We start from the raw sequence: 13,143 nt of genomic DNA on the forward strand, positions 1-13,143 counted from the left end.
GGAAGCCTTGAAGCACATCTGGGGCTACAGAGACCAATCTATTTCCACTTTTGGCCACTGGCAACGTCTTTGTTTGAGGACAACAGAATTCCTGCTCCTGCTTATGCTCTGTAGGAATCATATTTAGCCCCCTGTGGATCAAACCCAGAGGCAGAGGGGTTTTTAGAGAGTGTGTTCCATTTGGGATGGTGATATTGGCCCACAGTCCTGCCTGATACTGATGCAGGGAGATAAACACCAGTGCTTTGTGGAGAAGGAACACTGCAAGGCAAAGACCTCACCCCTGGCTGGTCCAGAACTGACTGTGACCATCAGATTCCAGGGTCTCCTTCCCATGAAGAAGCCAGTGAACCCTTTTAGCCCAAAGAGCTTCTTCTGCAGGAAAAGAACACACTACCCTCTAAGTTCACAGACAAAAAGTTCTCTTTGGTGCAATTTTATATCAGAACAGACTTTTACAAAATGATAATACATTTATTGTGTCATCTACAGCAGTATACATGTTAAAAACAATTTCTCAAAACACAAAAAAGGTTAGAAAGCAGCAGTTGATATCTGTGTTTCCACCTCATAACAAAGCTGAATAATCCCATTACCAATTAAACCAATTTTGACCAAAAAAGGTCAGTATTAGACCAAACAGGCCATAACTTTGTACCTTGACACAGTCAAAAGCCAAAATACAGCTTTCCATCCAATAACTTGGTTCTTCTCAGAGCTATAGCAGGTTGCATTGCCACTAAATTGACAAGTAGAAGGGAAAGAGAATGAACACACCAAATATTTGTTTTTTTTACAGATTATACTGATACACAAAGGCCTCTTGAGACTTCTCTGCAAGCACAAAGTCCATTGGGAAAGGCATATGCAGAAGCCTAAGTAATTTCAGACACTGAAGAGTGTCATATCACACAGTGTCATATCACACAGTAATTCTTCACATGGATGAATTCCCCAAAAGAAAGCCAATGGGAAATTGCAATTTGAATCATAAGAAGGTGAAAGACCATGAGGTTCAAAACATTGTTGAAGCTCTGCTGGTGTGTTTTCATACACAAAGTACAATGTGTATTTAGCTGAACTTAGCTCTTTAGTACAGATATACACGGAGCATCATCAACATCAGAGCATCCTCAGCTGCTACTGCATCCTCCAGATCCTCCTACCTGGTTCTTAAATGCAATTCTGAACTGGTTGCACGTGCCTGACTGCAAAAATCAGAGGGTAAAATCCTTTCTTTTTTATTTTTTTTACTACATGTGCACTGTTACTATGGTTTGTTTCTGGACACAGAAGTGCTGGTTGTGTGGACACAATCTGACAGGGAGAACAAAGCATCCTGAAAACTCTCCATGAGAGCTCCTAACTCTATACCAGGCATCCACCTCCCCCAAATTTGGTTGGTAATACCCAACAGGGGCCAGCTCAAAGCTTTTCAAGACCATAATTTCTCAGCATGCATGAGACAGAACAATAGTGACTGGGCAAAGTTGCTCAGGAAAATTCATTTCTATCTAGGCCTCCCCAGGGTCAGCATCTGTCTCTAATCTGGTCAGGGAGATGTCCTGGAGGAGAGAAACAGCCACTTGCAAAGTGTGAATCATCTCACCCTGGAGCAGACATCAAAAAGGTTTGATGCTTGTCCTCTGAAATTGCTCATTTCTCTCTTGTGAGCAAAAAGGCAAAGTGGAGAAACCAGATTAAAGGAAGAAATCTTCCCTTTGGGTGTCTAAGTGATGTGGGTGTGTCCTTAACCTTCTGCTCCAGATCTCCTCCAGGGGTTTAGCTCTGAGCCTCAAAACCTCATGCCAGTCATGCCAGATGTTGAACGGGGCACATCTAATACAGCCCTTGACATTCAACCCCTAAGGAAGAAAACCACTTAAGAACAGAGATTTAATTGTATTTTTGCATTCTGTACGTCTTCACAGCGGCAGAAAAAAAGCCCAAGGAGCACTGCCTCAGCTGAGATGATAAAGTCTGACTTTGGCCTGAAAGCCACTCTGTGATTTCCTAGATATCCACAGATATCACTCAGGAGCTACAGCAGACACTAATCCTGTCAGGCAGGATCCCATGTGGTGTCCACAATCCTGTTCTCACCAACCTTTTAGACCCCCCCATGCTGTGGCAGCTCTGCTGAAGTCACAGAAGAACAATATTCATAATATAAGCACACCTTGCTCTGGAAGCCTTGCCCACATGAGAAAGATCTCAGAACAAAAGAGAAGGTCTGGTATCCTGGAATCACATAATCTTATGGGGAAAATCTGAATTTATTGAATTTTCTGGGTTTTTGATCTGTGGGAGCCTTTGCATAAATACAGAAAGGATTAAAGCTCTTCGATGACCTTAAGGAATCTATTGCTATATAAATAATGAATTTAATTTCCTTAATAATCATCCTTAATTTCCTTAATAATCACCCTAATTTCCCTAATAATTATCCATGGACACTTCAGAAACCATCTCTGGGCTCTGAAGCCTCCACAGGCCACAGACTGAAAATTCCTGGCATGGGCAATTGTTTCTGAAACACTCTTGAAACCCAAGTCCAAATGCCAAGGCAAATAAAGCCAATTAAATTCGTGGGGTTTGCATTTCTTTTGTTGCTACTGTTTGTTAAAGAACAAAGTTTTTTGGTTTTTTTTTGCTATAACTCTGAAATTTTGATATCTAATTTCTGTCAGGATTGGGATGGAAAAATAGTGTAAAGTTGGATATTTGTATGGTTCACAGGCCACTTTTAGTAGAGATTTAGTAGGAGTGTCAGACAAAAGCACTGAAAGCTCCCGAACTGACACCATCAGTGTATTTTAACCTATTTTAATGCTGATTTCCTGCAGTATTTTGACTGAATGTGTGTCCCATCTATTTGACTGGGAAAGCTTCCCTTGCAAGATTTAACTGAAAACCAAAAAAACAAAAATGTTGGAATTATTTTCCTTTTAGGTTTGATTGAACAAAAATTGCTCAACCCCCAAATCTCATTATTACACTTTCAAGAACTGGAAATCTTTCTCTTCATTTTTATTGTTCCTTTTTATTTCCTTTTCCCCTCAGGATGCTTGGCCAGCTGCTTCCAGGTAATTTTCCTGCTATTTCTAGCAAATCCATGTCTGTCTGTATTTGATTCTTTGCACTGTTTTGCTGCCCAAATTTGGATTAGAGCTGAGAGAAATGCAGCTTAATAGCTTGACTATTTTTAGTCTTATCTTGCAGCTGTATGATCAAAGACAAACTGTAGACTTCATCTGAAATAATGCTGTTTATATCTCAGGAAAAGAGAAGGAAACTGGAGGCAAGATCAGTGTGACAAGGAATCTCAGTGAGCCAGGAGTTATTTCAACTCCAGGTTCAGATAAAGGTTTTTTACTGCCAAAAAAGTTTTATAGCAACTTTCCAGTGGGAAGAGAAGGTGAAAAAAAAGATGCTGAATTTTAAAAGGAGAGGTGATCAGTTTAGGAATGGGAGTAAAATAATATGAAAATAATGGCAGTTGAAGAGCTTCCTTCATATTGAGTGAATATGTTTTGTTCTTGATCATTTTAGCTTTGCCTGTTTTTAATTTCTGGTTTCTTTTGTCCGTGGGACTTTTGAAAAAAACCCTGAATTTTTGAGCTGATCAGAGGTCCCTTCATAGGCAAGCACTGGATCAATCCTTCTATTCAGAAGCAGAATTTAATCCACTCTTGACATGAAAATCTTATGAAAATCCAGAATTGTATAATACATGGGCAAGGCAAATTATGGCAACAAATCCTTCTGTCACTGCTGAGGAGGATCAGAGTCTCACAGTCAGGTTTTTAGCATGAGTCCAAGAAACTCTCACTTGTGTCCCATTCTGGTCCTCAAAATGCAAGACAAAAGTGGCCAGACTGGAGAAGGTCACAAGGAGGACCATGAAGATGATCAGAGGGATGGACAAGGGGGGCAGTGAAGAAGAGTTGAAGGAGATTTTCCCTGGAGAAAAGAAGCTTCAGTGGCCACCTCACCAAAAAGAGTGGTCAGAAAGAGGGTGAAGGTTCTCTTTTCCACAAGGATCCACATGGAGAATACAAGGGTGACAAGTTGTACCACGAGAGGGATCATCTTGAAAGAAAGAAATTTTTTTTAGAGTGAGAACAGCCATTCGTGGGAAGAACCTCCCCAGAGGGGTGGTGTGGTCCCTATCAGGGGAGGTTTTCAAGAGGTGACTGGACAGGGTGTGGGATAAACTCCTCCTGGCTCCCTGTCCCATGAAATGTTGGACCAAATTTGCCATTGAAGGTCACCTCCAGCCTTGGTTGTTGATTCTGAGCACTTCATTCCCTTCTGGAAGGTACCTCACACTTGCCATTGATGATGCAGGGAGTCCAGGAAGAGTCACCTTTGCCAAGGTAAACTCACATGATCAGTTCATGGCCACTTCTGGTTGTTATTTAGCCTCGTAATTGCACTGTCCTTAAGGTGCAGTGAGAGACAGATGCTGAAAGGGAGCAGCCAAACACCCAATAAAGTGTCTGGATTTCACTTCCAAACTGCATTTTCCTCTGGACTCACCAACCTTCATCCCTTCTCCCACCACCCCATTTTAACACCTGGTTTTCAAATGCAAATATTTAAATAATGCAGAGGAACTTGAGTGGTTTTCCTCTATGGTTACAAAACTTCCCAGAACTAAGCATTTAAGGTTCTTCCCCTGGGCTCTGAGTTCCAGAAACACTAAAAGTGACAGTAAAAGGAGGTGACATCACCATGCAGCAATGAAACAGCCTCATCCTTTACAATTTAGGTTGTAGTTTTCATTTTTGGGATGTGAATTGTCCTGCAATACCAGCACTCCACACTGACAAGTCAATAATCAAAACAGTGGTTAGATACAGTAAATAGTCACAAAACCTGCATCACAAAAAAGTTTTCTGTACATTTACAAAAGCAAAATAAGAAAATTAGACAGGAGATACATTATGGACATGGTAGAAAAAATGGCTCAAGGAGCACTGCACACTTTTTTTTTTTTGTTTGTTTGTTTTAATGATGTACTGTTTTTAATAACACAGCCTTTCTAGCTCCAAAATATATTTCACAGTGAAAAATCAAACAAAGCACTGTTACACTCAGTTGATATTTACACACACAGAGAAGCAAACTGCCTGTTGGATTCTTCCCTCCTGAAACAAGTGGAAAAACAGCCCCTGTGGAATGGCAATGCCTGGCCAGCACCTGCAGCTTACATTCAACAGAGAGATTCGTGGAGAGCTCATTGGTGCCATGGCATCAGAGTCTGGATCCCATAACTGTGTCCACCTCAAGGGTGACCTGTCCCTTCCAGGGACACTGGGAAAGTTCCAGAGACTCAGGAAAAGCCAAATCTGCCAGTGCATCGACACTTTTATTCAGAGAAATAAAATCAAAATAGGTTTTGTTTTTCTTCTTTTTTTTTTTTTTTGTTTTTTTGTATAATATATTTCATATTTAATCTGTTGAAGATCCCTTTTCTTCTGGTAAATTCAGTGCTGGTGAACAGATTCAATTTTTCTACTGAACAAGAAACACAATGTCTGCAACAGCAGAAATTTTCCCTCCACTGCTCTCCAAACTCCTGAGCATTGGCTCAAGGATTTAAGGAGCAAATCCAACTTTTCCCAACTTTTCCATCCTTGGACTCTCTATCTGGGACCACCAGAAATTAATGGTAATAACAATGTGCTGAGGCCAAATCCCAATTCCAGGTCAAGCAGTTTATTCTAACAATCACAGCAGTTTTCTGTACTGGTTTAATCTGGCTGAGGACCTGGTCTCCAGTGGGCAGGGTCAGGGGGTGGTTTTGGTGATGGGGACATTTTCCCACAAGGCACTGGACTGAGATCCACCAACTCAAACTGCAGAGCACTCTAGGATGCCCAGGAAAACAACAAAACCCAGAAGTAGGCTCAGAATAATTTCAAAAACTGAAAAAAAAAAAAAGAAAAGATCCAAACACCTTCTTGCTCTGGGCTGAAACACGAAGTCTCCAGATAGAGGCAGTTATTTGACATCTTTTTCCCCGCAATTCTAATTTATTAATGATTGAATACTGGCTAATAGCCATTCATGCAAAAAAACACCTTTTTTTTTTTTTTTTTTTTGAATAATACATTTACAGTGTTGGCAATATAATCCTTGTGAAAGCCCATCCTACAGAAAATTGCCAAAGATGAATTTACCTGATAAATCCACCCTTCCCCAACTCTGTCTGGGCAGCAAAGTACCTGATTCCTGCAGAAACATTCTAAAATAACTTTAAGAAACATCTGAAGAAAGACAAAGAGCCAATCTATCAGTTAAAAACACTTTGACTTTTACAGAGAGCTGGGAAGAGGGAAAAAAATTCTGCTCTCAGAGCAGCAGCTCAGTGCTGTAGACGTGGGGGTAAAAAGGTGTTTGGATCATAGAAATCCCATTTATGAAGGTGGAGTGCAATGGAAGGGATTTAAGCAGTTTTGCTGGTCCTCTGTGCCACGGCAGATTTCACATGACAGGGCTGTCCCCATCTCTTAAGAGCATGATCCTGTACCAATATGACCTCGAGCAACATTTCTGTCTGTTTGGAATTAAATTTACATTCATTTAGATGGCTCCAGCCAAGAGCAGAATATTCCCATAAAGGATTATGTAAGTGTTAAGTATTATTATAATTAATATTTCTTGCACAACTTTCTGAGACCTTTCTTTTATTTTCCTTTTAAAAATAAGTAAACTAGGATTATCTTTAAAAATCTCTGCTTAAAATGACATCAAGACTCTTTTTTCTTTTGTACTTAAACTAACAAAAACCAGTGAAATTAAAAGCTCACACTCAGCTGACACTAAAATTCCAAGTATTTCACTTTTTTTTTCTGTTTTTAGTTTATGATCATGTCAACTAACACCGAAGAACAAGCCTGAATTTTGAATTTCCTGGTTACTATTAGTTTCAGTTCAAAACTTCACATTTAAAATGCCATTTTCATCTTTGTTTGTAATATATGCATACACATACACGCACATATATATATATTTGATATATATATATATATTTTTCTCAGTTCATAAATTGATAAATCCAAGATGAAGGGAGCGCTAGGATGGCCCTGGGGGCCTTTTTTTTGCACTGTATAAAGACTCTTTAGAATTGACATCATCGACATTGGGTTGAAGTAGATCTGTAGCAGTCGTGGCTTTAACTACAAGGCAAAGGTTGAAAGAAGATCTGAGTTCCTCTCCAAGAAAAGCAGTAAGACCATTGGTGGTGAAACAAACAGAATATCCCGAGAGAGAGAGAGAGAACTGCCAGGTGTGGGAAGTCATCCATAGTCTTTATCCTTTCCTTCCGTGCCATCCTAGTGCTCAGTTTAGTTGGGTTTTTTCCTCACCAAATGCAGGTGATTTTTGTTTTTCCCAGGGTGATCCCACCAGGTCCTTCTCGTGCCTCTTTGCTCTGGCAGGGAAGAGTCAGCACTCAGAAGTCAACCAGGTTGCAAAGGCACAGCACTCTGTGTGACAGCACTGCCCCAAGCCACCAATGCCACGTGTGGCCACTGGAGCAGAGGGTTTAAGGTCATCTGGAGGGAAAGGCCACCCTGGAACTGCCTCTTGCTCTTAAGGTGGGAGGGGAGGGACAGTTATTTGTGTTAGAAAGAGTCCAAATGATCAATCTCTCAATCGATGCCAAAAATAGAGCTATATCTCAACTGCACGGCCCTTTTAGAAAATTCACAGCTTGGCTAGAACAGAAAGCATTCCTGGGAGTGTCCCTGGGTATGGAAAGCACAGCAGATCCCACTGCTCTTGCCTGAAGTTCCTGCACTGATGTGCAGTTTTGTGTTGGCACAGCTGTTCCTCTAAATCCATGGGGGATGTCTGAATCCAGCCATGAACTCAACTCTCTGGAGATCCTCCTGAATCAAGCTGGATCGATCAGCCCAAGCACGTCAGCTCCATCCTAAGACTCCAAAGAGAAACACTGCGGAAAATCACGTGCCAAAAGACAGGGACAGGCTAAGACATGTTGGACTAGGGAAAACCAAAAATAGGCAAATCCAACCCAAAATGGAAACCAAGTGGAAAAATGACTCCATTCACAGAGTAGGATCAGTTTGGCAGCCAAGGATCACAACGGCACAGCAATCACTTGTTACTTTGGACGGACACGGATTACTCGCAGATGCTCTGAAATGGGAATAGTTGAGTGGGTGGGTTTGGCCTCTTGTTTGTCTTTTAAACATTCTCCATTAATGGCCTTGAGTACAGCTGGGTATTTACAGTGACTGTTAAAAAAAGATATTTACACATTTCCTTTGCTTTTTCACCCCTGGGGAGGGGAGGGAGACGAAAGGAAAAGGAAAGGGAAAGGGAATGGGGAAAGGGAATGGGGAAAGGGGAAAGGGAAAAGGGAAAAGAGGAAAGGAGAAAGAGAAAGACAAGAGACAGACCAGAAAGAGAAAGAGAAAGAGAAAGAGCAAGAGAAAGAGAAAGAGAAAGAGACAAGAGAAAGAGCAAAGGAAAGAGCCCGCGAAAGTCGCCACTCACGGCCACTGCTACGCCCCTCCCCGTTCACGGAACAGGGGAAATGGAAAGGGGAAAGGGAAGGAAGCGAGACCTGCACCACCACCAAAACTATTATTTCATTTTTTTCTTTTTCAAGGGATGGTTTTTGGTTTGCTCGTTGGTTGCTCTGCTCTCCTCAGCTGCTCATGTCGCCAGGTTCTCTGCATTTATGCTGGACATCCGAATCTGAGAGCTGCTCTTGCTCAGAATGGAGAGTTGTGTCCCCCCGTTCACTCCGCTGCTCGCTAGAGAAGGATGGCGATGTTTGAAATCCACAGCAAAATACCGGTTGACTTTCCAGCTCCTCCATTTTCTCTTTATTTCTGATTGCACCTTTAGGGAGAAACTTCAAAAGGTCATTTTTTATGTACTTAGCCGCTCGAGGACATGCTGACAAATTATCAAGATTAGAAAAAAACCCCACAATTCAACAGAACTGGTTTTGAGGTTTAGTAAACCATTGTTTGTCACTAAACTCTTTTTCCAAGGCTGGAAGAGGTCTGGGCACATAGTGGGGAGCTACAGCCCAGCCCAGGTTCTGTGTTTGACTTCAGATAATTTAGATCAGCCCAGAGGTGCATAGAAGACCTGATCAACACTGCCTGGAGGAAAAAAATAGCCTGTTTTCATCATTGGCCAGTACCAAAGATACAGCAAGGAGCCAAAGAAACCAGCAATCAAAAATACAGGATAATACTGAAACACCCTGTCCACAGAGGCAGCTTCTCTCACCTGCCATTAATGGATGGATGTTTACACAAAATTTTATCTCTTGCTTTCAGATCATCTCCAAGCAGAGCAGCTCTGGGATTAATGCACATCTGTGCCACCCTCCTTTTCTTGAGAGGTTATTTTTTTATTGGCACCCACAGTAAATCACCAAGAGTAAAACAATCCAAGGTCAGAAGTTCAATTAGGCAATAAGGAAATAATCCCACAGCTTTTCTGCTCTTCACTCCTTACCAGTTTGCTGGCAACACTGCTGGAGGGTGCACAAGTGAATAAATAGATAAAGTAGTAAAGATTTAATATAAGAAAAATTGTAGTAACTTGGACCAATATTTACTTGATTTCTCATTCCTGTATCATATTTCTGAATGAAATAGTGTAAAACCAAGGAAATATGTAAAGATGTTTTCTCAATATATTTTTCCAATCTCCGATGAGCTGCGGTGCCAAAGATGTTTGTCTTGTCTGTAGCAATCATTGCTGGATGTCCCTGGATTAATATTTTCAAAAAGGGTAAGATAAAAATGCTAAACAAGGGCTTCAACTGTATGGACAAAAACTACAGGGAGGAAAAATCCAAATGGAAAACTTACATTCTCCTTCTGAGACCTACAAATTCCTATTTGGATTAAAGTTATCTTTAAAACACAGATATTCATAGATTAGATAGAGAATGGAGTTCTATTTTCTCTGTAAAAAGGGAATAGTGTTTCCATCTGGAAGAGTGTGATATTCCAAACATTTTCTTGCTGCAGGAAATTTAGTGGAGGCACAAGACATCCTCTTATTACCATTTTCTGCTATCTTGAGAGGGAAAATGGCTTTAATTAAACTAGTGGTGTTGGTTTGGCTAAGAACCATCCCCACTCCTCCCAAGGGGCTTCAGGAGATCTTGACTATGCCCATGAGCAAAGATAACCCAGAAGTTTGTTTGATGAACTTAGAGATTGTTCTGGTTTATCTGAGAAGAAATCACTTGAATTAAGAAGTTTGAGACCTCTTTGTACCAGAGATCAGCAATGCCAGGCTGTACCTGCAGTCACCCCCCCTTGAAAAGAAGAACAGAAGGTGATTTTAGGAAAAGACTCCAACTGTTGGGCTGCACAAGAGATGTGTAGCAGTGGAAGAGAGGATGGATGAACTCTAGATGTTCCATGCTCCTCTTAAGGCAACGTTGAGCAGGGAACCTTTTTCCATCAACTCAGAAAACAATTATTATATTCAGTCAGATAAACAGGCAGGGGAATGCAGATTGGAACAGGAAAACCAGAAGGAACCACAGATGTGGCCAGCAGCAGTTGGAATTTGCTGAGAGGAGTGTGAGGCTTGTGAGGCTCCCAGGTGGTGTCTGGGGGATGGCTCTGGTTCCCTGACAGCCCTTGGGCTGTGTGTGTGAAGGGGGGAAGGTGGCAGGGCTCAGGAGAGAAGCTGGCACCAGTTGGGTGGTGCCCAAGAAAGTCCAGCCTTCAGTGGAGGGTTTGACACTGTTCTCCTCAGCCTTTTCCTAGGACAGCTGGCAAGATTTAGGGTGGGGGGATGATCTGCAGGAGGGGAAGGAGACCACACTGAGAGGTGAACAATGGTTTTTATTCAGCCTGGCATCTTATCACTAATGGTGACCTCCAGGCATTGCTGTTGGACCCCACACTGTTCCACACAGAGCATGCAATGGATTGGGTTGGAAGAGACCCTAAAGTTCATCTCCTTCCACCCCCTGCTACGTGCAGGGACACCTTCCACTACCCCAGTGTAGCACTCACTTTCTCTGAAAAAATCCCTTTGCCCAGGATTTTTCTCCTGGGAAGCTGAGAAGCCTCTAAATAAAGGAAAACAATTCTGTTCTCATTTGCTTTTCTTCTGTTTGCTTGTCTGGAATGTGTTTGGAGATTGTTCACCCACAGGTGATTGTTCCATTGCATTCTGCTGGGAGTTGTTTTCACTCTTTGGCCATCAGGGCCAGGCTGTGTCAGGGCTCTGGAGAGAGTCAGGAGTTTTCATTATTATCTTTTTAGCCTTCTGTCTGTATCCTTTCTGTATTCTTTAGTATAGTTTAGTGGGTATTCTTTAATATAATATAGTATCATAAAGTGATAAATTAGCCTTCTGAGAACACGGAGTCAGATTCATCCCTCCTGCCTTCATCGGGACATTTCCCAGCAAATACAATACTCCAGGGTGCTCCAAGCCCCATCCAGCCTGGCCTTGGACACTTCCAGAGATCCAGGGGCAGCCACAGCTTCTCTGGTAACCTGTGCCAGGCCCTCACCATCTTCTGATGAATCTCAGATTGAAAGCACCAATTTGGCTGATGGCTCCAAACTGGGTGGGGACAGAGACATGTCAGACCTCATGGAGAGAGCTGAAGAGCCTGGGAAAGTGGGCTGGCAAGAACAGGGCAAAATTCAATAAAACCAGGGCAAAATTCTGTACCTGGGATGACATTTCAAGAGATCCGTATCCTACCCCCATCAGGAAGCCTTGATCTGAGCCATCATCTCTGGTAAGGCCAATGTTTTGGTTTGATAAAGACATCATGAATCCTTTTTTCTTCCTTTCTTTTTTTTTTTTTCTTTTTTTTTTTTCTGAGAATTGTGAGATTCAGACTAAAGTAACAGGGATTATGGTAGATGATGAGTTAGAATGGACAGCTGGAACAGCAGTTACTCCCACAAGAAAATGGGATGTGTATGAGTGAAGGACATTTAATATTAAAAATCTTACCTCCCCATTCAAGAAGCAGTAGAGAACAGCAACAACAAAACCCTAGGGAAATGGGAGAGAAAAAAAAAAAAGTAATTAAAATCCTGAAGGAATGACAGAAAATTGTGGTATTCACATTCTCTGAACAGAGAGAAAATATAATTCTCTCCCAGGGTTTTTCCTGGAGAAGCAAAGAGAGAAGAAGAGAAAACAATTCTTATCTCTGTTTGCTTCTCCTGTTGTTTTTGCACATGTGGAAAGTGTTAAGAAGATTGTTTACCTGAAGGGATTTGTCAATTGGATTCTGCTGAGGATTGTTTTGTTTCCTTAACCAACCACTCCAAGCTGTGCCTGACTGTAGACAGTCAAGGGTTTTTCTTTGGTATCTTTTAGTATCTCTTTAGTAGAGTTATAATATAGTATTAATGTAATATAGTGTTGTTTTAATAAAGCATTCCATAGAAAATAGCTGGAGTTAAAAAAAACACCACAAGCAAACAAACAACCCCAAAATCCTGGTACACAAAACATGATCACCTAAATGAGCAGAGACACACTCTGAGAGCTGTGCATGCAGAGTAGTTATAAAGAACAGAGGTTGGGCTCTAAGGAGAGCTGAATTGAGTGTGTAATCACCTGGAAGGATCCCAGTCCCAGTTCAAACACCAGCCTCTCCCTCTTACTGACGTTCTCAGGAGAAAAGGCAAACACTGTGTAGTGAATTCCAAACAAAGGGATCAGCAGCAGGGTGGAGCGAGCCAGTCTCCTGTCACAACAGAGGGAAAGAACTTCAATGCAGCCTTGCAATTAGCAACCTGCACTTTAATCAAAGAAGAAAGCACAGAAAATATTTTGCTGACAGACTTTTGGGAAATACGTACACCGCATAATTATACAAACAAATAATTATACAAACAAATATGCAACATTCCTGTTTGTTCCCAAAGACTCTTTGCACACACACTGCAGTTTGCTGCCCCTTCTTCACACTGCTACAGTAATGGCACGTTAATTATGCCTAATGCTCACTGCTGCTATTTTTATTTGCATTCTGAGAAGCAGGAATTTTCTCCCACCATGCCAAAAAATGAGGGGAATCTCGCTAAGGGATTCAGACTGCTACTATGGTACAATTATAAACCTCTCACCCAATTGCTTAATCCC

The 13,143-nt window shown here is 41.6% G+C and overlaps 1 protein-coding gene across 3 annotated transcripts in view; it reads right to left on the reverse strand.

Annotated features, from left to right (window-relative positions):
- Positions 1 to 8,572: 8,572 nt before the first annotated feature.
- Positions 8,573 to 13,143, reverse strand: part of ADCYAP1R1 (ADCYAP receptor type I) — a 150,525-nt gene continuing 145,954 nt past the window's right edge. For 2 of the 3 annotated variants that reach the window (XM_018909144.3, XM_050971621.1), the window contains 3 exons: positions 12,616 to 12,745; positions 12,001 to 12,042; positions 8,573 to 8,896 (listed from right to left, as the gene is read on the reverse strand). In XM_018909144.3, the coding sequence (XP_018764689.1) occupies positions 8,687 to 8,896; positions 12,001 to 12,042; positions 12,616 to 12,745 (382 nt within the window). In that variant the 3' untranslated portion in view covers positions 8,573 to 8,686. The remainder of the gene's footprint in view (positions 8,897 to 12,000; positions 12,043 to 12,615; positions 12,746 to 13,143) is intronic. The other variant, XM_018909145.3, reaches the window with a different exon arrangement.

The sequence above is a fragment of the Serinus canaria genome, chromosome 2 (assembly GCF_022539315.1).
Source record: "Serinus canaria isolate serCan28SL12 chromosome 2, serCan2020, whole genome shotgun sequence".
NCBI classification, from domain to species: Eukaryota; Metazoa; Chordata; class Aves; order Passeriformes; family Fringillidae; genus Serinus; species Serinus canaria.